Source organism: Falco naumanni, chromosome 8 (genome assembly GCF_017639655.2).
Source record: "Falco naumanni isolate bFalNau1 chromosome 8, bFalNau1.pat, whole genome shotgun sequence".
Classification (NCBI taxonomy): Eukaryota; Metazoa; Chordata; class Aves; order Falconiformes; family Falconidae; genus Falco; species Falco naumanni.
This window is the reverse complement of record NC_054061.1, coordinates 45,847,223-45,873,049: the sequence shown is the minus strand read 5'-3', so window position 1 is coordinate 45,873,049 and position 25,827 is coordinate 45,847,223. Positions and strand designations below refer to the sequence as shown.

At 36.6% G+C, this 25,827-nt stretch overlaps 1 protein-coding gene across 3 annotated transcripts in view; it reads left to right on the top strand.

The window, feature by feature from the left end:
* Window positions 1–25,827, top strand: part of OLA1 (Obg like ATPase 1) — a 103,666-nt gene that overhangs the window by 43,883 nt on the left and 33,956 nt on the right. For all 3 annotated transcript variants that reach the window (XM_040603519.1, XM_040603518.1, XM_040603520.1), the window contains 3 exons: window positions 5,426–5,601; window positions 18,654–18,734; window positions 19,003–19,100. In XM_040603519.1, the coding sequence (XP_040459453.1) occupies window positions 5,426–5,601; window positions 18,654–18,734; window positions 19,003–19,100 (355 nt within the window). The remainder of the gene's footprint in view (window positions 1–5,425; window positions 5,602–18,653; window positions 18,735–19,002; window positions 19,101–25,827) is intronic.

Below are 25,827 nucleotides of genomic sequence, written 5' to 3'. Positions count from 1 at the left end.
TTTGTGTCAAACTAGTTTTATATGCTATATCATAAAACTTTCAGCCCAATCAGCAACTACATTTAAATACTGCAAATTGTGGCAGCAAAACAATAATTCTGCTGATTAGCCCCTTTCCATTTCTTGTAAGTGAACTGTTTATGCTGTTGAGTACCTTTTGAAAAAAGAAAAAGCCAAAACAGCCTTGATTAGTCAAGGAGTAATTGGATGACTTGATTTTAGCAAGAGAATGAATTGGTTGATGATAGCCTGTAACTAAGTGTAGTGGTTCTGTTCAGATGAATACATAACATACAGTCATCAGATCTTGACAGGTATAACATAAGCAATGCAAAAATCTCTGGAGGCTGAGAGGTAAATTTTGTCAGAGAATTTTGAAGCTGATTCTTGAAAGAAATGGCAAGAAATGTGCATGCCATTAGATGATACCATTTAAAACGTGGCATTTGTTACTGCTGTGCTGTATACATATTTAGCTGCTATTACTTTTGCTTGTGAAGAAAAGATGCAGTCCATGTGTCCCGATTGCCATTAAGACCTGACAGATGGACAGTTGGTCCCTGCTTTTCCTCTGGGGAAAAAACAGAGTCAGGTTTCACATCTTCCCAGCCAAGTCATTCAGCTTTCTGGATCTTTTTTGTCTAGTATCACTTGAAAGCAAAGTGTGGAACCATCTATCATCATGTTACTACTTTAATGCTACTTCTAAAATATTTTTGGGCTCACCACACTTGGACCCAATCAGCCCAGATAAAGTGTTCAGCTGAAGACAAGTTCTTCCCAGAAACTGAGGAATCCTTTAGGTTTGGCCCTGCTGGCAGCAGCAGGAGGAGCTGGATGTGACAGTGATCATTTTGAAACTCCTCATTTCTAGTACCTTCAGATTAAGTCATTACTTTAGGTGCTGTTAGATGGAAAAATGAATTCTGATGGTGTGTTAGACTTTACTATTTTCCTGTCGTTTTAATAACAGTACCTGCATGCCACTGAAACATTATGGGAATTTACCACAGCAGATTTGCTACTTACAGCAAGCTTGATATTTCTAACTCTGTAGTTCTTTGTTCTTTTACACTAAAGAGAGTGGCAGTGGTGTTATCATTCAAGCTAGAGTGCAAATGCATTGGCATTTTCTGTGAGATTATTTGAAAAAAGGCTTATAGCTAGAATGCTTAAAATATAAACTTACATTGTTGAATGGATTCAATCCAACTTTCTTTTGACTAACTTCTGATAAAAATATACTTTACCACTGGTGGGATGTGTGAGACACCAGAGAATTATTAATTTTTTAAAAAACAATGAAATTACCGGTTAGGGGTTCCTAGTTGACTTTCCTGTATTGCTGTATGCTTAGCTTAGTTTATTGACAAGAAGCAGCTTCTTTGGGGAGTTTCTTGAAGTCTTATGCTGCTGCTTCAAATTCAGCATATTTTGGTGAGTGTTCCTTATTTTCAGCAGCCTGTGTTTCTACATAGTGCTCGATACCAACTACTTACACTACTGCTTATTCAGGGTTCATGGCCTGTGTCCGCCTTGTCCATCTTGTTCGTCATACAGGTGTTACACTGTCTTTACTTGGACAGTGATATCGTTCTTAGTCACCTATTCATTGTATTTTAATATAGAGCCTTTAAGCTTTCTATTTTGTTGCTGTGTATGCTGGACAGAAGGAGTTGTATCTTCCTAAGAAAAGAGAATTAAAGGCCTTGCTTGACAGGAATTTCTCTTGCTAGTAAAGCAAAGGCAGAGAGACATATTAATAAATAGCAATATACTGTTAACGATCTGTATCAGGTAAGAGTTGTAGATTAATATTATAGTTATTGTTTTAATCTTTGTAAGTTGCAAATAATATATGCAATTGCTAGTATGTCCTATTTCTTGAATCAGTTTTACAACTCTATTTTTTTATTTCTCCTTGACATTTTTATGTAAGCTGGTGTTTAAACCAGGGACTGGGCAAAATGTTATTCTGATAGTTTAACTTTGTTAATTTCTCACAGTTGTAATTTTTCCAAGAGATTTCATCTCTTGCACAGAGTTCTTGCTTGCTAAGTCTGCATCCAGCTCTGCAGACCAGAACTGAATTCCCTACAATGCATTTTGTGCTAGAGCATCATTACAAAGTAGGCTTGAGGCTGGTGTAGCAGATTGCCCAAGATACATCCCACACAGATACTGAGATGAAGTTATAACTAAGGCTCTTTCCTTGTAGAAGGAGTCTCTCTCCCTTTTCCTTTTCTTCTTCTGTGAGTATCCCCTTGTCTCACTGCTGGCTAGGCTGTCAGTCAGAGGCTGATCTGTTTTAGGTTGATGTCTGAAGTTGGCATTGACAAACCCTGAGCAAGAGATTCACAAATAAAGCTGAATCAATGCCTGTTACTTGTCAAGAAGAGTCTCTCAGTTTATGCCAAAATCTAGACATTAATGCCAGTTTGGCCTTTTGCGTATACAAAATCTTATACCTACTGCTTCCTTATGAACTGTGGCTGTCTCAATGGGAAGAGAATTAAATTTATCTCCTCTAAGTGTGCCTGATAAGGGGGAAAAAAATTTGCCATGATTTAATGGAGTTCCTGTCTATTTAGGAGGGAACTGTATGACCTATGTCAGCACACCCGTTGATAGGTTTTCTCCTTTCCAAGTTAGGAAAACATACTTTTCCTCTAAATGTAGAACTGAAAATTTAAGCTCAAAATCAAATGTTTTAACGGAATACACAACTAGTGCTCATTTCTTCCATGGGAAGAGTCAAGCAATCCAGTGAGAAGGGGATTGCCTCAAATGAGGAGTCATCAGCTCAATAGAGGGACTCCTTACTTGACCAGGCCAGTTGACCATCACCTGTTACCAGACATGGGTCTCTTGTCCTCAGTGTCACCTAAATGAGCTGCAGGATGGCTGCTGATGGCGGCATGAGGGTAGCTGGTGGGAGGAGGAGGCTTGAAGGTGACTCTGGCAGAATGTTGAAGTGTCATGTCTGTGGGTTGAAGTGTTTAGTGGACTGAGAAGAGAACAGAGGTTCGGTTTTATAGGGGTGGAAAATTACACTGAGTTAATTGATTTTTGGATGAATAAAGAACTTTTTTTTTTTGTGAAAAGGATTGGGAAGATGTGAAGAAGTGAAGATAATTGCTGGAGAAGTATTACTGTTGTTGAAGCAAATGGCAAAATATATATGAGCTGTGTTTAGTTATTACTGATTAATTCACCTTACACTTGCTTTTTCAGAAAAACTTCATTCTTACCAAAGACCAAAACAAGGTCTTACAACTTTTTATTTGTATATTGTAAATGTGAGATATTTGTAGCCATGGAGCTTTTCTCCATGACTTCTCCATGTCTTGAACAGTGTGTGTGTGGGTTTTGTTGTTTTTTAATTCATGGACGCCAAATGCAGGAGGCAGATGTAAACGAACTTCAGATGTATTATTTGGATGGTAATGGACATTTTTTTTCTTCAGACAAGAAGGAAAGATAAACTTCTTTTTTGGTTGCATAAATACTGATCATGTATTGGGAATGCTGGGTGGATAGACTTATTTGGTCTGTCTGGTGACATCTTCCTACTTTGTTTTCCTCCTTTTAATTTAGTATTTTCCGTGTGAATCAGAACAGAACTATTACATTATTTCTAGTATTTGTTCATCTGAACAGCCCATGTCCGATTGACTTAGGTGCACAGACACGGATTTATGGAAGGCAAAGGCTATGGTATCTCTTCCTTAATTTCCTGGCATTGGTGTGGCTTAGTGTAGTCAGTTTCCGTTTGACAGAGCTGCCCATTCTCCCGGTGTGCCGGTGTCAGAGTTGGGGCTGTTGCTGGGGTGATTTTCCTTGTACCAAGGGAGCTCATGGGTGATCTTTGGAGAGAGACAGCTGATGGGAGGGGGGGGAATGTCTGGTAACCACTGTTTCAAAGACTTAAATAAAATTTAAAGACTAAATAGGTTTTTATGAAAATTATTTTGACACTTAACTGTCAACAACATTTTAAACCTGTGTACCGTGTGTTTTGATGTAAAATCTTTATTGCTAAAATCACAGTTTTCAGTAAGTTAAAAGATGAAGTTTAAGACGTTCATGACAACAAAAAACTCCCAATATTCTGTATGTCAGTTAAGGAACTGTTTGTAGTTTACCTTGTTTCCCATTTTATATTTAGTACAAGAAATGCCTTGGGTTTTTATTTCTTCTGTGTAAAAAATCAGTTGATTTTTATTTTGATGATACTAAAATAAAATTATTTTCATGCTTGATTTCTTAGGCAAATCTTTAATGTTACAGGGTAAGCATGCAAATACTCTAAAAATTGATCCAGAAATAAGTAATAAACCTTTTAATTGTTAATATTTTAATTTTTAAAATATTTATTGATTTGGGGAGGGTGTGTGGATGGGTTTTCTTTGGTGGCTTTTTTTGTGTTTTTTTTTTTTTTTTTCTTCTTTCCCTGATGCTGCTTATCTGGTAATTTAAATCCTAGCTGAATTATGTTGCCAGATTGTCTTCAGAAGGGCATGAAGTCAGCACACATGCTTCAGTAATATCTGGTTGTTTTACCCTTATGTTTCCAGTTGGCAATTTGAAATTATGGCTTCAACTGCACTTTAAATATGTGATAATAGCATGTGTTTCTAATAAGGGCCAGCACCATTTTGTTCAGATAGTGTGAATGGTTGTCACTCATATATGACAAATGCACCTTCATCTGCTTCTTTGATGGCCCCCTAAAAACCATACCCTCAAATCAGGCCGATGAAATTAGCTGCTGTGTAAATTGTGTGTCTGAGTGGTTCATTATCTAATCACCGTCAGAACCACAGTGATAAAGTAGATTGAAACAGGGACGAGGTCTGCCAGATGATTTCAGGCCTTTTTTTCTAAGCCCTGTTTCCCTTGGAAACACTAAGAGTCGTTCAGAACTTCACAATTCTTTGTCTAGTACTTGTTCTTTTCTTAATGCATAAAATTGGTCAGCCAGTGAGGGCTGCCAGGGTGATTTGTAAGATTTTCTTTCCATTAGTCTTCTAGTCATTACTGTATGTATTAAAATACTCTGCGAAGTTCAATTTAGCTATGTTTGCTTCTGCTAGATTAGATACAGTGGTACCTACATTCAGGGAAGTGCTCTAGCCTGTTCCTATTTAGAAGAAACTCTTAATGATGGGTGAAGTGTGCTCCTGAAATGGCAAGGTGCTGTGCTCTGTACTTACCTGTGTAAAGCTTTAGATTTTGGAACTGATAGGTAAATTAACAGACTAAACCAGTATGATATAAAATATTGCAGATGACACTGGTAAATGGGTAGTATGACAGACTTTACTTTTTCATTTCAAACTCTTGTGATGCTTAATGGTATTTGTAAATATATATTTCTTGTCCTTTTATCTTGATGTGTAATGTAAATGTTCTTCTGTTTTAGGAGCATTTGAAGACGACGATATCACTCACGTTGAAGGAAGTGTAGATCCTGTTCGTGACATTGAAATAATACATGAGGAACTTAGACTTAAAGATGAGGAGCTGATCCTGCAGAGTATAGACAAGCTTGAAAAAGTAGCTGTAAGAGGAGGGGACAAGAAATTAAAACCTGAATATGTAAGTATAGGTATATGATCTATAAAAGTTTGGTCATTAATTACTCTCTGTATTGAATTGAAGTTCTTGTATTGTTGGGTTTCGTTACTGATCTCCCACAGGTATAATATGAAACATTACTACTATTTTAATGTATTTTTTAAGGTAATTGTTATTATGGGTTGAAAAATTGTTAGCATGAATTATTTGAGGTGTTGACAGTGCAAGATTTCATTGATAAAGCTAACTAATTTTTTAATTTAACTTGTTATTTTCTTGTTGACACAGCTTTATATAATTGCCAGTGCTTCATCAAACTTACGTCAGTGTTTAGTTGTAGTTCCAAGTCCAGCAGTCACTTCTGAATTATTCTTGCTGTTAAGTTCTAGTCTGATGTTGCTACTAGTATTTCTGTAGCCACCAAGTGAATATATTTTCTTGGTGTGATTGGAGTTTGTGTCTTATAGCACATGTTAAGTAAAGGCTGCTAGTTGAAATAGTTTTAGAATATTGTGGAAAACTGCTTAAATGAGCTCAGTTATCCCAGGGTAGTAGTGGTCTTCCTTTGTAAATTAGAAATGTGCCATAATTACAAACTTCAAAGTGTATTTTTGTAAATGATCTTTTTACTGCCACTTGACTTTTGAGTTTGCTACACTTTGCCAGTAGTCTAGTTATTAATTTTTCTTTCTTTCATTAATCTTCTATAAATATTTCAGGTGGTATACAAAGTACATTCTCTATTACAGCAGTGTATCAGTGTGGAAGTAGACTATTTATGCTTAACGATTAAGTACTAAAAAATACTCTTTTCTCCCATTGCTTTTTGGATGGCAAGTAGTAAGAAAAACATTGTTATATCAGTGCTGGTGTTTTAGTTTATCAGCACTGAAGTGCAATTAATTTTGTTGGCCCTACCTAGCGCTTGGAAGTAAATAGGAACTGAAAGTGGACATCCCTCTCCAAAATGTTCATGATGCAGTGTTAAAAAGCACTTGTTGGTGAAGAATTAGTCTTTGTCTGGCTTGAAAAGTATTTTATTCTGTGATTGGTCTAAGCCAGAAAAAATAGCTATTGCTGGATGATTTGAAGGCTTTCATGTAAGCCCAGAGAGAGAGAGAGAGAGAGAGAGAGAAGGAGCTATACTTCATTTAAGGTCTTACCTGACATGGGTCAGCTCAGCCCTGGGTACATGTGGGCAGTGATTTTTATCTTTTACAAAAGGTTGCACCCGCTTAGAGGAACAGTGCAGCTTATGTCTACAGTTTCAAATAACATCCACACAATCTTTCACCTTTTAATTCATCTTAAAGAAAGAGGCAAGGAAAAATGCTGTCCGTAGTGAATCCGAAGTAAAATTTAGCCTCAGGCTGAACTTTGGTATGAGGTGATGAAAATGAAGAGTGTTGTGATGCTGTTATGCCCCAGTCTTGGCTGCTCTTGCTTACTTTCTTGTGCGGCTCTCTTTGGAAAACAGCTGTGCTTGGCTACTCTAGACGGAGAAATTCTTGTCCAGTTTTTGAGTATGCCTTCATACAAAGTATGAAACCTTTGAGGGTTTCATATCATACTCTGTTCTTCCTGAGCTAAGGAAGAGGTCAACTCTTTTGTGATTGCAATGAGACATAACTGAAGTATGTTTTAAATAAAAGTCAGAGTAGTCATCATGTAACTTAATGGGTGGTAGGTACAGTTACTGTTGTATGACAGAGCTGCTCTTATTTTTTAACTACAGGAAGTTGGTATGTGTTTGAAAACAGAAAATGTCAGTTTATTCTTAAATCAAGGGAGACAGTAAATAAAAACCTCAAATCTAGAAAAGCAATTTAAATTAATTAAAGAAAACTTTAAAATCTGCATTATTTAATGTCGTGACCCAGCTTCAGTTTCTCATCCTTCTCTTTGTCTCTTCCTTCAGTTTCTTAACTGTTACTTCATCTGTAGTTCACCTGTCAAAATGACTTTGTCATAGTGTGTTTGTAACTTGCTGTGATTCCTTGGGTTTTTTTTATCCTTTCTTTTTGAAGGAAGGTACAGAAAACACCAGATTCTTGAAGTTGTGTTGCTCTGCCAGTTCTGTTCTCAGTAACAGCTGTTACACTTGACCAGTCTCAGCTGAGTTTGTCAGCAACAATAGAGGTTTCAAAGGCATTAAATTCCTTTGTCTCACGGAAAGGGATGGCTGAACAGAGTGGAGAGGCACAAATTAATGTGCCCCTTGAGACAAAGGCTGCACGAAGGAACTACAGTCACTAGGGAATCTCTTCAGGGAAGTGCTGTGGGGCACGTCTGTGAGTCCAGCTGATATTGGACCTTCTTGCTTGTCTTCCTTTGTGACTTATATGCTTGAATTGTAACATAGACAGTAGACCTTTAGTAAATGGACTTTTTAAATGGTAAAAGCCTGAGGAAGCTTTGCCTCGTTACTTTTCCTCGTAAATCAATCCTTATGTCTAGTTGCGCAGTTTCTACAAGCAATTTGTGTAGTTGTAATATTGTAACAGGAATTCTTGGGCTTTTCTAGCCGCTAGATGGGTTTATGTAGATGTTCAGCTGGAGAGTTTTGAGGCACTGCTGTATGGTTTGTTTTGCCTGTTTTCCTTTAACGTTTTGTGTTGCAGAAAAGGCCTGTGGTTGTGTTTATGTAATATACTCTGTGATTAACTGTGTGGTAAACAATTTATTGGTCTGGAAGAGAAACCGTATGGCACTGGTGAAAAAAAAACAGTTAAAGATTATGCCTCTCTAAAGCAGTAACCAAATGTTAGGAGTGTATTTTGGCTGTGTTGTGGTTTAACCCTGGCTGGTAACTAAGTACTACACAGCCACTTGCTCACTCCCTGCTCACCCAGAGGGACGTGAAGGAGAATCGGAAAGGAATATAAAACTTGAGGGTTGAGATAAGAGCAATTCAATAAGTAAAGCAAAAGCCACACATGCAAGTAAAGCACAACAAGGAATTTGTTCGCTGCTTCCCATGGGCAGGCAGGCGTTCAGCCATCCCCAGGAAAGCTGGGCTCCATCATGCGTAACAGTAACACTGGATGGCCCCCACTTCCTCCTTCTTCCCCCAGCTTATATACTGAGCATGACGTCCCATGGTATGGAATGTCCCTTTGGTGAGTTGGAGTCAGCTGTCCTGGCAGTGTCCCCTCCCAATTTCCTATGCCCCAATAGCTTTCTTGCTGGCAGGGCCCAAGAAGCTGAAGTGTCCTTGGCTGAGTATACCCAGCAACAACCAAAACCATCACCGTGCTACTGGCGTTGTTCTCACACCAAATTCAAAGCACAGCGCTGCACCGGCTACTAAGAAGAAAATTAACTCTGTCCCAGCTGAAACCAGGACAGGCTGTACTTCCTGAATCTGTTGCATTTTGAGTTAGAGACAGTGTAGACTGGAATTTATACTTTTTTCCAAACAGGTTGTCTTGGAAAAAAAAAGGGGGGAGGGCAGGAGGAGGGAGGGGCTGGGAGAGAACTCAGAATTTGCCTCTTTACCAGTGGGATACATAATCGCAGAATGGTCAGGGTTGGAAGGGACCTCTGGGGGTCATCGTAATGCTAATATTCTGTTCTTTGCCATAGCAGAGGTGTGCAACAAACATCTCTTGTCTGTGCTCTGAGTGTTCCCAGTCATTTTCCCTTTGGGGAAAACTAGGAGGTTACAAGGGAAAAAAACGTGGTATTTGTAGGGATTTTGGGTTTTGTTTTTGTTTCGTTTTTAAGACACAATGTTAAAATCTTAGTGTTTCTCTTTTTCATTGTTTTCCTTTTCTCATCCTTTTGGGAGTAATTTAAGGTGAAGACATTTGAGACTTTCTTAGGAGTTTTAACTGGTTGAGAATTATGAAAATTCTGTCATTCATTCAGATAAAGATATTGCAAGCTTTCTTACCTGTATTGCTTTCAGACCTTTCACTGGCTTGCTTTCCCCTGCTGAACAAAAACATCTAGCACTTGAACTGCATTTTTTCATTTCTTTGTACTTTTTTTGAGAGCACTTTGAGATCCATTGAGGAAGAGCACTATATAAGGTTAGGGAAAGAAGAAGAAGGTGAGGAAAGAAAAGAAATAATATTGATCTTAGTCAAGTATGTTTTTCCTTTGGTAGTTGGCTGAATATAATGAATAGCCTTAATATGAAAGCTAAGGAAAAGTTACTGATTTCAGAGGGGTTGTAATCACCATGTGACCTGTCTAAACTTACTGTTGCCATCAAAGGGGATTTCACTGTGTATTTCATGGAACATAATTGAAAGTAGAAGTCATTTTTATTTATAAATATGAATTGTCATCTTTAGAGGATTCTCTATATCACTAAGCCTCCACAACTGTAACTTGATAGCCTGAAATCTCCAAAAGGTTTAGGAGAAGAGAAGAAAATGATTGGTCTGTGTCAGTCAACAGTTCTTAAATCTGAGATTTGTATTTGATTGCCCACCTTCTCACACCTGTGTTCTAACATGTTAATTACAATTTTTCGTTCCTATAAGCCCACATTGCATTCAATTGGTAAGTTCACCTTTGTGTAGTGACCTGGCTTTGCAGTTGAATACGGTGTTAACTGTTTGTCCTGTCTCTCAGAGAATTGATTTCCCAGTCCCCTGTCAGCAGAAATAAAATAGCCAACTGCTCTTAAGGATCCATCAATGAAATAATTTTCAAGTTCTACTTAAAAATCAATGACACAATATGGTTCAATCCAAGATGAGCAACATGTAATGTTGACATAGTCTTGGAAGAGCTTTCTTTACGTGTGTGATTTTTGTCTGTTTTGCAAGTGTTCTCACTGCCTTCCTAGAAATGACTGTCTGCTTTTACCTAAGGGTATTATTCTTTCAGACTCAGTATACCTTTAAATATTATTTTGGCTATAACCTTCTAAAGAGATATTATAGAATGAAAATACCCCTGTTATTTGCATGTATTAAACCAGTGCAAATATAATTTCAGAAAGTAATCAGAGTAATTTTGATTTTATATTTTAAATCTGCCTGGTGCTGGTATCTGCAGAGACATGAGAAAGATGCTGAGTTAAACTTTATTATTAGCTTATTATTCATCTGTCATTTTGGGTCGCAATAGATTTCAAAGTAGAAGTAAAATATGCATAAATTTTTAGATGAGAATGTACATATTTTAAAATTTGTTTTAAAGATACGTATTTCTTAATCTATGTGTTTTTCAGTCCTGGAGACAGAAGTCTTCAAGTTAATATAATATAATATAGTTAAGTGAACATTATTGCAGAATTCTTTTCTAGTATCCTTCCCGTGTGATTCAGTTCTAGTCCTTAGAGGTTGACCCTCTGCAGCAGATAGCTATTCCTTAAGCCCTTTGTTAGTGCACCGAATCTTGAATTCCAGCACAGAATAAATCTTAGTGATAATGGTATTGTGATTTATATATCTGAACACAAGAATATTATTTATAGTTGAGTTCACGCAGATTATTGATGTTAGTGATATAAAGACAAAATCTTTGGGTCAGCTTCAATGTCTGCAGTGTTTGAGCTTCAATTGAAAACTGGAAGGTCATCATTTGCAGTAGGTCAGGATCAATGTTCACTGCATTTGAACTTACAGTTTTCAGCTGAAAGGGGTGCTTTTACAAGTCCTGTGAGATATCTAAATTCCATTGTTAAAATCCATCAAATTTACAAGAAGACTAGTTTTTCAGCTCAAAAAAATTTTGTAAGAGCAAAAGTAATTGCAATTATGAAAAGAAAGTTTAAAGGCTCCTTTTTAATCTAATGGTACCAGAACCACCTAGTGCATTTATAACTTACATGAAAGGCATCAAGCTTTGTTTTGTTCCTGCCATGGGCGATGTACTAAAAATGGATACAGTGACCATAGGTGTAGAGTCTTAAGTATTTGTTGGCATTTATGTACTCTGAAGAAAAAAACAAAATCTTCCTAATGATGTTTTAAATAACTTTAATCCCTTCCTTCTTCCTCCCTTCCATTTAACATTTTGGTGCTGTCCTAATGATGCAGTAACTGTTTGAAAGATTCTTTTTGTTCATTTAAAATTACTGATAATGGTGTAGGAAATACTTGGCAAACAGCAGAGAGCTGGTGGATTCACTTTCTTCTCATTACCAATATATACTAGGTAGAAAACAGGGTGAAAATCTTTCCTTCCTGCAATATTCTGATGAATGGGATGGCGTTGAGCAGAATGCTCTGACCTCGTGCTGCAAGTGCTTGCCAGAGTTCTCACGGATGGATGAACTCTTATTTCCTCTAACTGATGATGTCAGTTGGGAATTTTCACCTTTCTTTTGTTCCAAGTTGAAGATAAATATAGCAATGAATTGTTTGGGTCTGTGTCTTCCCCCTTCCCCCCAATTTCTTTGGTCTCCTTTTGTGAGGAGAGTTTGAGAAGCCAGTTTCTTCCACTGGCGATTGGAGAAAAGCAGCAGTGTACATGTACGCTGTTGACATACTTTCTGCCCTTGGCTGTTATAATTAGTAACTTAAATGTTAAATCATAGGGAATGGAGAAAATATTTATATTCTTAATGCATATAATTATGCCTAAAATCTTTAGTGGACCATTTACTATGTTTAATGTGGTATTTAGAGGAAATTAAAGTTCATTCTGGAGAACATTTTGAATGTAACAGGAAAATATTCATGGCAGATGTTTGTGAATTAATCAGTAGTAAAGCCTGACTTTTAAAAGTACATAATGTGTAAATATACATTTGGATTTCTTTTGGTATTGTCAGTAGACAAAGAGAAGTCAATGCTTACATACCTTCTGTCAAGGCTGATCTTTCCTATGTAGATTTGAACAGTGGCTTAAAGTGATTACTTTTGTAAATAACATCTCTGGGTACGTCTAGATCCAAGCCATGGTGTAATTTTTAAATACTACATACGTACACCAAAATAACTCCATTTATGAATAGTTCTAGTCTGAAAGAGACAACTTTTTCAGTTGGCTTTTATTCACATCTAAAACAAATGCATTCACACTTGGGTATATTTGGAAATGTGTGGGTAGACTAATGCAGTAAGAAAAGTTTAGAGGAACTCTGCAGAAGATGTTTCATTTTACTTTTCAGTGCAATTTCCCTGTTCTGAGTTTTTGAACAGAAATCATTTGTAGATAGACTGCTTTTTGTATTCTTGCCTGCTTTTTTCTTTGAGAAGCTACAAGTGGCTATATAATTTTGTGTGTAATGCCTTAGAACCCACAAAGATGACCGACACAGGAGAATTTGGGGATTATTGATGCTTGTAGGATGTTTTGGGTGAGAGTACTTGCTGTGGTTCATAAACATTATTGGCATCTAGCTCTGAGTAAATCTTGTATCATGTGCAGCTTGTACTGGCTCTGTTAGCAGGTATTGAGTAGAAGAAAAGATAATACACTTGTCCTAAATCCATTACTTCTTCCATTGTATTTTTATTAAAGTCAGTGAGCAAGGGAATTGTAAGAGATTAGACATTGTTTTGTACCACAGAGGAGTTCATTGTGACTCCAGTTGATGCAGTACCTGACTTGTTCTCTTTCTTGCACCCAGCTGCTACAGCTTATTTAAGCACTTTAACAGAATTGAAAAACATGATATAACTTTTTTTTCCTCAAAACGGCAAGATTTGTCTTAAATGTCCTTTAAAAATACCATGGTTTCTAACCATTGTTTTCACAATAAAGTCTTACTTTGTCACTTCAGCGTCGCTCTTTTGAATTGCCAGAAAACTTCCAGGAAAAGCAGAGTGCTGAGGCTATGCTAAATAGAACTGGAAAAGATTTCCAAGGAAAGCTGTGAACGGAAGGACTGTGGGCATGGTGCACACCGTACACCTTGCATTAACAGGGAAATAAGTGCACACACAGTGAATTGTTTTTGGTGCAGCACAGCTTAACTAGTTATGAGCACTCTTTACCTCAAATAGCATAGTCTCTATCAGTATCTGAAAAACCATCAGAGCTATATTGAAGGCTAGGTGGAATACTAATTATTCCCTAATTTGATCTCTTGCATATTCCAGTTTAATCCTCAAAATTGTGGTTAAAGCGGAATGTATCTCCCAGAGGAAAAACCCTAATGTTTAAATATTTTCTAGCTAGAGAGAAATTACTGTAACTTGCATAAGCTGCGCCAGGGATTAATTGTCTTTACTGTTTAGCAGTAAGATGCAGCTTTAGTCTGTATTTGTCAAGCATCAACTTTCAGCCATTTGATTCTGTATGCTATTGTGAAAAACCCTGTACCATGTGAGGTTTTTTTATTAAATACATATATGTGAAATGCAATGAGAATAAAAGAATAAGATTTAAGCACTTTAAAAACCATATTTTGCTCCAGATTTGCATTATTTCGACAGAGATAAATGTAGCATTATTCACATTGGCCATTAGTCTATTTATATATACAAAGATTATGTTAGTCTTTTAGTTACAGTACAGTTCATTTGCTTGTGACCCTCAAAGTCTTCTGTCATTCTTGCAAGGAGGGGAAGTCCCCTACATGGTAAATACTGTATCCCCCCTCCATTATCCCCCACCCAGCAAGTGTATGAATTTGAATTTATTGTTTTGAAAAACATTGTTTGCTTTCACTAAATATGTCTAGCAGTTCTGGTCACTACACACATGATTTATGTTGTTAGTAATTTACTATTCTCAGAATCAGTGTCATTAATGTGCTCTTTTTTTAGGCTGTTGATGAAAGATGATAACTAGTGAAATGCAAGTAATTTGTTTGGAGTGCCACTGGAAACACAGCCATTGGATTGTCTATTTACAGTTACATTCTGAGACCTACTGGTTAGGTGGTGTTGACTCCATTTAGCGTGTTTTTTGAATTAAATACCTTGTGCCACTGAACCAGATTCCTTAGGGAGCTCTGACTATATTAATTATACAATACTACCTTTGTTACTGATGTGCTATGCTGTTGGACTTCTGTGAAAATGAGAGGAGCTAACTAAGAGCTGCGGGTAATGTTTTAGATACCTCTTAGAGCTTTTCTGAGAAGCAGAGCAGTGAAAATGATAGAATTCTGGACAATTGGAACATTTTAATAAAAAGTATTTAGCTGCTTTTGAAGTGTTTATGGGGGCTTGTCAATTATTACATCTTGCAAGTTTTGAAGTGAACGATTGAGGTGCAGAGAAACACTCTATACTTGCCAGAAACTTCTCCCTTGGGGTGGGAGGGAGCCAGCCTACTCTACCACAGTTACTCCCTGTAGTAGCAGAGACTTTTGCACTGCCTGCAGGATCACGGAGAATTCACTTGGACTTTGAAGTGTGAAGTGATAATCCTTACAACTGCTTACTTCTTTATTAAATTTGCGGAAGTTAATTACGTGCCCTGCTAATTTACAACAAAAAAATCACAATTTTCTGATGCCAAGTAGGCAAGTGAGTTTTCCAAGCTTTAGTTTAGTCCCTCATGCTGTAAGAAGAATTTGGCATTGGCACACATTATTACTATCATCCATCCAGAGAGTTTATTAATGTATGCACATTTTTCTACACAGTAGTGTCTCATGAGCATGTCATGATAAATCTCCTAAATGCGATTTAAATGTATTCCTTTATAGTGTTTTATACTGTTGGGACTTACCGTTAAAAGTCCTGCTTAGCATTTGTGGGTTGACTACTTGCCACCTTTGGAAAACGAGAGCAGGACATAAATTAAAATAAAGGTATTGCATATGGCTAAATATACTAAGTATTCACATGCACTAAATACGTTGCCAAGGATATAGTCAGAAATTAACTGATGTTTAAAACAGCAGTATTTGATATTCATGAAGTTTGCTGTATTTCATATGCCTTGACAACTGTAAGTAAATTGGATTTTGGAGGGGGTTTTGGCGGCTTTTTGAATGGTGCTTGCTGTAATGTTGCTAGCTTAAAAACAGAACAGGGATACCCCTTTCATCAAACAAGGAGAAGTGGATCATTCTGCAGGTGACAGATTGACCTGGAAGTGTGCAACTGGGGAGGCCAGATCTAATGAAGTAAAGTGGATCATTGCTCTGTATTTTGTTATTAAGCATCTCTCAGTTAACTCGAAGAGTGATTAAATGTGTTTAAATGACTGTTACAGTGATAGTGAAGACAAAAAGGTCAGTTCATACTCTTTCACCAGGCCTAAACAGAAGTGATTAATAAAACTAAAAACAGTGCTACATGAGATATAACATAAAAACGTGCTTTTTGTGTGTGTAGTATTGGGGCAGCTGAGTGTAAAAGAAATACGCAGAAATAGTTGCTTTTCCTCATATTGTCATTAGTATAATTTCTTTTGAGGGGGTCATATTAAATCTCATTTAAATGGGACAACATCTTGATGCAGGGGAGTGTGAGTTCATCTATCTTTTTGTTTGTTTTTGTTTCTGGACTGTCTGCCTTACATTCTGTGTGCTGTGTCTGCCCAGATAGTCCTTCAGAGAAATTCTTTGTCTTACTGCCTCACCAGCTTCAGGTATAATTGCTGTATTTGCTTGTAAGTTTCCATCCTTCTTTCTAAAGAAAGTTTTCCAATACTTTGCTAGCGTCTCTGTAAAACCAAAATAAAATTGCAAGTATACAGCTGTCAGTTCTCGCCAGCATGTTCAGTTGTTGGTCAGCCTTCCCTGTGGAAGTTAGCCACGTAATTACTCTTTTAGAACAACAGTTGCAAACAGCATCATCAGGTGCCTAAATGAGAACTCTGAAAAATTAGGTCTGTGCCGAAACGAGTTTAGGTGTGTCACTGTAGGTAGCAGATGAATGTGGAAGAGAAGTTCTGATTGGCAACTATGTGCTTAGATGGGCTTTAGAAAGAACAGAGTTTATTTGCTGTGTTGATACTTGAAATTTTCTGGAGGTTCTGCATTATGTAGCTACCCTTACAGTGTGATTAAAAAAACATTTCATTGCTGCTTAAGCCTAAAAGATTGGCTTTGATAACTTGTGCTATAATGTTTTCTCTGTCAGGTTTTTATTGACTCCAATTTATATGCAATAACACATTGCTGTTAGGGGAAACTGTCATGTCAAAAGCCATGTGGGAGGTGCCTACGGAATTATTTTAAACCCCCAAATAGTGTGTAATCGGAATTCCTTCACTGCTGAACAGGAATCTTGGGAGTTTGTGTTGATTTTTAAATATCTATTTAAACAAAAGCTGAGGATAAAGATCTTAAATGAAAAGTACCTATTGGTAGAATTGCTTCCCTTATCTTGTTTATACTGTTTAATTAAAAAATAAAAAGCACATGGGGTTAAAGATAAGATAGTACCACTGTTTTCTTCTTTATGTGTAATCTTGTTGCATGTCTCTACATAAGCTGTTCTGGCCACTCATCATAGTAACCAGCTGGGCCATTTCACCTGCTGGAGCCATTAAAGAGGACTCTCTCCCCCTAGATTAATCCCCTCCGACATTAGTTTTTTGCTCTGACAACTGGAGCAGGCATTCAGAATTTGCAGGTGGCCAGTGTGACGCACATAATTGCCTACAATTTTAGGCAATGAATAAAAATGGTCTACATTACTTGTCAAAGGTTGTATATGCAGTGCCAAGTGAGATCTATGGGAAGCCTTTTAGGGTTTAAAGAACAGTTAATAGCAAAGCTGCACAGTGCTTTTTTAATCATAATGCATTTGTAATATAGCACTTTGATCTTCTCCTTGTAGGAAATGGTGTTATATTAGCCACTTTTAAACATTTATGAGTGAAATTCAGTTAGAGGAGAGTAAAAGTGATTATTCTTAGGCAGAACATGTTAGATTTCATTAAAAGTTTTAGCTTGCCCCTTCCTTGTTAAAATCTGTGGGGAGTCCTGTTCCTGGAGGGTTTCAAATCAGGATCTGAAGATTTAGAAGAGCTTTTTTTTTTCTTTTTTTTTTTTTCTTCACTAAAGCAACTGCAAGACTAGAAAAGGCTGTAGTAAATACTGATGTTATTTATGGTTGTTTATAAATGTACTTCAACTGCATAGCATTAAGAGCAAAAAATGTTGTGTGCTTGACGGTTTACAGAATGTTTCCTTGTATTTTAAAGATCTTAATTCTCAGTGGTGTCAATTATAGCCTAAAAATGCATTATTTAAAGCATGATGATAAATTATCTACAACAAAAAATAGGCGACTCTAAAATGTACTACTCCTAGAAGAGCAGAGTTTGACCTTTCAGACCCAAGAGCCTTTTATTAACACCTGCCTGTAAGGAGAACCGTGCCACACGCAGCTTTCGGATTCACGACCACAAAACTGATGAGGAAAGGCTTGAAGGGTTCAGTTTGTGTCACTTGCTGTTTGCCGTTTCCATTTCACAGATGATTAATCTTTCTGTGAAGAAAGGCCAGAGAAACAAAGCACATTGGGCTCTTCCTGCAGTTACTCCTTCTGAATGCACACTAGCTTGCTAACTAAAAGGCCTTTAGATTTCCTGCCGAGAGAGATGTTCTGAAAGTGAATGCAGCTGGTTGGAGGTCACCAGTGCAAGGCTCTTGCCATTGTGTAATGGAGGCTTTGGCAGGTTTCATTTTGGGGGGGAGGGAGAAGGTGTTGGCGAAAAATTAATGTGGAATAAAAAGGGCTTTGGCCATTTGAATTAATTTCTTGAAGGGTGGATCATCAATAATAGGCTCAATTTCTTTTGCTCACAATTTAAAAAAAAAAAAGATATTTGCTGTGTTTTTTCCCACCCATTCCCTTTTCTTAATGGCATGTTTATATTGTACGTGGTCTCTCCTGCTGGATGCTGAAATGTCGTGTCTTACTGAGTTTGAAAAGCAATCTAAAATGTGCTGATCTTAAGATATATTTTATGAGCTCTGCTAATTTTCGTGGTGGCAAGAGATGATACTTGAGTATTGTGTATTTAACTTCCTAATTACGGGATTTGCTTTGTTTTGATAATCAGTATTGCTCCTTAGTGACTTTTAAGGAAGCAATTTCTTTTTCTGGGAGAGTAAAAATTTTTTTAAAAAAGGTATTATATAATTTTTGTTTGTATGTTTTGAATCTTAATATATCATGCCTTGTTTATGGAAGAGAATGATCTGATATCCAGCTGAGTTTTTGACTTTGTTTTTTCCTGATCTTGTGTAGGATGTAATGTGCAAAATCAAGACATGGGTAATAGATGAAAAGAAAGCTGTCCGCTTCTATCATGATTGGAATGATAAAGAGGTAGGCTATAAATTATTATCCCATGAATTGACTCCTAATTTTGCTACCTGTTACTGTCTTTTTTTAAAGGTGTTTTTTTGGTAAGATTTCATATTCATAGTGTATCGAATGTTAAATTTATCAGCTAATTCTGTGTTTATCTGTGATCTATATATTACACTTTAATTCTGTTGCCTTCTCAGACATGCCATCAGGAAAATGGTCATAGAATTAACTCAAGTTGGTATAACTTGTTTTTAAAATTCTCCTCCTGTATTTTCATTTCTAGATTGATGTTTTGAACAAACATTTGTTTTTTACTTCAAAACCGATGATCTACTTGGTTAACCTCTCTGAAAAAGACTACATTAGAAAGAAAAACAAGTGGTAAGTGTTTTCAGGTTAAATATCTAGATTTATGTTTCTATTTCACATTTTTCAGTGGTGAATAATTCCTTGTGCATTAAGATCACCAAGGATATTAATTAAAATAGAAACAAAAACTAATGTTGCACTTTGTTACTTGTTATGCCCCCATTGATATGCTGCTTGAGTGCAATACATATGGCGAAAGCCTGAATGAAACTGCAGAACAGAAAAGACTGTGCTTTCCTTCCTTACATTTTTACATGAATCCATTAACTGTGAACAAAATAGATTTGATTTAGAAGCACTGATTTAAATAAACATATATTTTATCATGTTACATAATGCTGATTGAACAAGATCTTTTTCATTCCAAAGGAATGAATTGAATGCCAGAGGGCTAAAGCTATGCGAGTTGCACAGAAATCTTTCAAACTGTGGCAGAATTGCACATTTTAACACTACTTTTCTGTTTGCAGTTGGGTGCCTGGCTTCCTCGCTGCTGCTTGCCCTATGCTTATGGTTTACAGGCCTGTTTTGATGGGTTTTAATGCCATGAACAGCACAGGTTTTAGTCAAGTATTCCTGACATCAATATTATGACTTAAGTGCATGATGGTTACGAAATCAATCTATCAGGCATTCAATGAACTGGATTAAGATCCAGTCCTAACATGGCAGACATATGGCGGGAATCCGCTGTTGAGAAGTACAGCTTTTAGCATGTCATTGGAAGCTCTAGATGGGGTAAATATTTGGTTTGAGGAGGAGGCAACAGATTAAGTAGTGTATGATGAAGAGAAGTTTATAGCAGTATATTTAGTTTAAAAAAAAACACAAACCACCAAACAACAAACCTTTTCTCAGTATTCAGATCTTTAAACACTGTACTTGTGAGATACTTTGAAAATGTATAAATGTATGTTTGTGAACAAATACACACATGTAACTCAACCAAACAAATCAAAAGTATCTAAAGTGGAATATCTGAATTCTCCTAAAGTACACCCTCTGTTTCTCCCTGTACTTCATTAAGTACTTAGATGCACATGGTTTCAATTTTCCATTAAAAATTCTCATTTCCATATGATATCAAAGAGTGAGAAGGCTTTAAACTGAAAAATAAACATTCATAGACTGGAAGCCAAAACAATAATTAATGTCAGATGGTTAACTCCAATAAATCATTAGAATAAATTCTGTGAAATTACAGCAGCTAAAACTGTCCTTTTGATAGTCCAAGACATTTTGTGTTAATGTTAAAGAATAAAATTTAACCTGTTTAATAGCAAACCCTCTTGGCCAAAATACAGACTTTGGAATAAACTTGATAACCGGTGTAATAATGTAAGCTTTTCATGTTTGCCAGTTTTTATGATTGTGAATTAATTTGTTCCTTCTTTGAATGTTTTTTTGGGTATGACAATTTAAACATTAAAAGTGATTCTACCCAAGGAAGTCTTTAAAATCAGGATAGTAGTATTTGCTATGCTATTGTCAGGTGATTATTTTTTTAAAGTACAAATGTTTGGGTTTCCTGAGGTTTGCTATAACCTTATAGTATAGGCATAGAAGTTTGTGAAAATGGATGAGTTGGTTGCCCTGTCCAAAAAAGGATCCTCGCACCTGTATGATTACAGGTAGAGCTCACTGGCTCTAATTGTACAGTAAATACCATTTCCCAGACCCTAATGGTAGACAGACTATTTAGGAGACGCCAGTCTGTGATTTAGCTGTCGCCAGTCACCCCATGTTTTTTGTGAGACTAGTTGTGATGATGACATAGTTAAACCCAATTGAAAGCAAATCTTTGTATAAATTGCAATTTTTAATTTGTAAAAAATCAGATGTTTGAGTTGAGGAGTCATATAATGAAATGGTTTAACTGTTTCTATTACAATTAATGATTTAGTTTTTAAAAACTATATCCAGATCTCATGGATGTGAGTGTAATTGTAGCTGAAAGATCAAAGCCTGGGTAGCTGAGTGATGTTCCAGAAGAGAATTTACCACATAGCCATTTTCAGTACAGTTTCTGCCTCCTGCTGTTCCTATTTTCCCTCAAGCTAGCCATTGACTACCCCCTGTGCATCCCTGCTCGTAAAAAATGATTGAGGAAGTATTTGTCATGTATTTATGAGTGGGAAACATTGTGTGATAGGGAAAGGCATCTAGTAGAACCAGAAAGATTGCCATTTTCTTTCATTCAGACACTCTGCCACAGCTTTAAATCCTCTGTTTATGCGACATAGCTTTTATATTTAAGAGCAGAATAAATGTTTTCTATGAAGGATGCTAACGGTAGGCTTTTGTCATTTATGTAGTGTAAGCAGATGTAAATGATTAGAATATATTTTACTGTTAGATGCCACTTACTTTGTAATTTTTTTGTTATTATTTTGAGGAGTAGAGGTTCATATTTGAAATGCAAGCCACATTTAGACTAGTCGTTCAACTTGAAAAAGTTTATTTCTGAGCTTAATTCATAATAATACTGTAACAAAAGTAAGGTTAATGCAGGAAACGCTCAGCAGTAAAATGTTTTCATAAGACTTTTACAACTATAAAAGTGTTTAAAACAGCAAAGGAGTGGAGAGGCTTTTTGATTGTGGGTAGAGAGGAAAACTAAAATTGTCTTTGTTTTACTGGGTCACTCTTTCAGAATTAATGAACATTTTAATTGTTAGTTAAAACACACTTACATTTAAGTGCTAACATGTTATTTTTCAATCCAAGAAAAGAAGAAAACACTGTGAAAGATAGGACTATTGTGTGTTTGAGTAGGTGTATTGACCTTTTGAAAGATGTAAAAACTGGAATGGCTCCAAGCAGTTACTTGCTGGTTTTAACAATGTTGAATTAGTCATTCAGCTGATTTATGATTAAGACCTAGCCCCTGAAGAGAAGCTGACATGGCAGCTGTGCTAGTCGCACTTGTGTTATGATCAGATGACAGTAATCATGATGTTGTATGGGGGAATCCACTGCAACCATTCTTACTCTACATATTGCTGTTCTCTAAATGAATACTTAAGCCCTTCTTTTAATAATTCCTAATGGTTTTTACATGGCTGTAGTACCTTAACATGGTATACATGTATTCAAGTTTTATCATGAAAGTATTCTAAATAAGCCTAATAACTTTCTGTTAAAACTGCTTTCTGAGTCCCAGGATGTCACATAAATCCAGGACACGAGATTTATCAGCCCTTCACCTAATTAAAGGTTTACATTTTAGTCTTGCTAAAGAGGATGCATTTAGCGGGTCATAATATGGATTCCAATTATGAAATATATTGAGCTAATTAATGAGCAGGTGTAGTGGACCATGTTTATCATATTGTACAGTTCAGTATTTTGGACTTAACTCTTTGCAGTGAGCACCAGGAATACTGCATGTGTCAAAGCTGCATAGACTGATCTTTTGACTTGACTTCTCAGGTCTAAACCAAGTGATTTTTTTCATCCTATGCATAGACTAATTTAAGGAGTTGATTACGCTGCTGACAATTCTGTTATCTATAGCATCATAACTAAGTCATCTGAGACTTGATAGGGATATTTGAACATTTTCTCTAATATAATCCAGACTTGTTGAGCGTCCAAATGTGTGTTAACGTTATTTTCAAGGGGCTGTCTCTCAAAATGTAATGGTAGACATTCTGTTAACAAAAATAAGTTGGGTGTTCCTGGATAGGATACCTCTCTTGACTGGTCTTATTCCTGTGTATTTAGAAAGGTGGCATATATGCCATAATAAATAACCTTTTCCTCATTAGTTTTTCTAGCATTTTTCATGTTCTTAAGCTAGAAGAAGCATAATTAGGTCAGATGAAAGGTCTGTCTTTTCTGGCATCATGTTTCTGACAGGCCACTAACATGTCCAGGGAAGATTACAGGACCACATTAAGTGAACAGAGTGTATGCGTCCAGCTTCTTGCAATCTATTATTGTAGAACTGACTAAGCCAGATATGATATACTTGTGGTTAATAATTTTTGACTGATTTTTATGCTGTGAATTTAGCCATTGACCTTTTGAACCCATGTATACTTTTGGCATCCCAATATCCTGGAGCAGGGACTTCCACAGTTTAACTATGTGCTATATGGAGAAATACTTCCTTATGCTTGTTTTGGATCTGCCACGTCGTAATTTCATTTGATGCTCCTTAGGTCTTGTAGTATGGGAGTGAGTAATCCTTTTCTATTCATCTTTTCCATATTGTTTCAGATGTTCCAAATATTTTTAAAAAAAAAAAAAGGGGGGAGCGGGGTGGAGAAATCTGACATGAAGAAAGAAATATCGGGGTAAAGTACGAGGAAGAATCAATAGACTTGAGTATGAACTAATCTGATTCTCTCAGTCTTCTCTTTATACTAGTTAGGAAAGAAAGTTATTATCTGGTTGGAAAAGGAGACTTGATGTTCTTGGTTGTATTTTTGTGGGTACATGCCCAGTGGCAGAATAGATCTAGTAGGTTAAGTGTTCACTTTCTTAGCGAAAGAACAAGGTGGTGTCATGTGCTGGTAGAGCAAGAAGATGGTGACAGAAGAAGAAATGTTATCCAGAAGGTTTTCATGGCTTCAGTACATCTGTTAAAATCAAGAAAAGAAAACAAAACTTAAAAGAAACTCAACAGCAAAAAACCCCCTATATTCCCAAACCTCCCCTGCCACCCATAAAATAATGTCTGATTTTAGGGAAGTCCTGGAGATACTGTTTTTGTACAGGCTCTTCTTAAATTGGTTAGTAATAAATATTTGATCTCTACATTAAAAAAAAAAAAAGTGAAAGATCTTCCTTGGCATTTTACGTGCATTTTGGTTTTGAGATTTTTCAAAATGACATCTTAAAAACCAAAAGAAGCAAAGATTAATGGAAATGGTAATATTAATGTAACACCTTGAAGCAAAACGTGATTTAACAAGTAGTGTAGTTATATATAAGAATCTTAGTAAATAAATGCACAGGATGTAAAGTTAAGTGAAAGAACAGCTGTGGGCCAGCTCCATCTCTTACAGCTAGAAATATGGTGACTCAATGGAACTGTAGCATCCCACAGAAACACCATCTCTTTTCATTGTCCCAAGTTTCCAACCATTTTCAAATGCTGTCTGAAATAGGTGAACTTCACAAATTTTGCTGAAAACCAAAAAAATTACCCCATTTGGACCAAATACCTAAAAGTCGTTTGTCTTCCAAAAGGAGGGATGCTGCTGTTAATGAACCTCTGCAGTGCAGAGGCAAACAGAATTACATCACTTAAAGCAAACAGTTATTTGCAAATACCAGGATATTAGTCATATAGCAAGATACCAGAGTAAGAGCAGAATGCAGTTTTCACTACCTTCAGCTTCTGAACGATATTTATTTCCTGAATTACATTAAGCAAATATTTAAATACATTATAGGTCATACAGTCATGAATGTTTAGGCAGATGAATTTTATTCTTGTAAATATATTTGAGAATGTATTTGATATAGAATTCTTTCAGTCATAATTGTAAGTTGTAATGCCATCATGGTGTTGAGATGTTTTCTTGACATAGCTGCTCAATGATTTTTAAGGCTGTTTTCTATGCTGACAGATTTGCAAAATTACATTTTAAAATATGTTGCACTTCTTATCCCTGCCTTACAACTGAAATGCTTTTAAAAAGTATTACAGAGTATTTGTATGTTCTGTGTGTAAATGGAGATTTGCATACACAAGTTGTGAATACAGCTCAACTTTGATACTCACAGGTAACAAGATCCAGAATTTGTGTTTCCTATTGCACCTTTACTGCCTGTTTGAGAGAGAGAGTACCTGACAGCTCAGGTCGTTTTAACTAGAGGATGGCATGTTTTCCATAGAACACTTACATACTGTATTAAGGGATAGTGCTGTTTGCTTAATAAACAGTTATTCGTTATTATGTCTTATACAAATTAATGAATACAAATTAATTTATCACCCATCAACCTAATGGCAGTCTCTTTTCTTTCCAGCTCATTTGCCTGACATTGCTAGTTGACTTCTTGTAGTCTTCTGGATTACCAATTCCAGTGACTTTTCATTCAGTTGTTCTATCCCAAACTTTTTTTACTCACCCTTTTCCTAGCTGATGTATTCTCCATAGGGCTTTGGCAGGTTGCCTCTCCCTCTTGTCTGATTTCATCCCATTCTTGCTGGCTTAGTTCCAGTCCAGTCCTTTGGCCTGGATGATTTCTTTCATCAGACTTCCTGCTTTGCTTTGCTTTCCTTTACCTCCCCCACTGGAGTCCCCAGTCTGTTTGAATGTGAATGCTGGGTAACAGCAGGTGTTAGGGACATGTCTCTTAAGCATGGGGAAGATGGGTCCCTGCTCTCAGCTCCAGTGTGTAACCTCACCCCAGACACACAAACACCTTCCAGGAAAAGTCTAGCTTCATTCCAGTGCTCTGCCTACATGCAGGTGCTGTGGATTATAGAAGGAGATTAAATCACTGAGACTCTTCAGTGTTAAATTTGAGCAGTTTTCCTACAGAGGACATGAATTTCTGATTTAGACGTACTTTTGTACAAGTGCGATGGGTTTATCTCTGATACCAAGTTTGCTCTGTGCCAAACGTAAACTCTTGGCTCCTAAGCATTAGGACAGTAAAACTTCAAATAAAATGTTTCTGGGATGATTTAAAAATGAGCAGTTGTCCTGGTCTCGGCTGGGATAGAGTTAATTTTCTTCTTAGTAGCTGGTGCAGTGCTGTGTTTTGGATTTAGCAT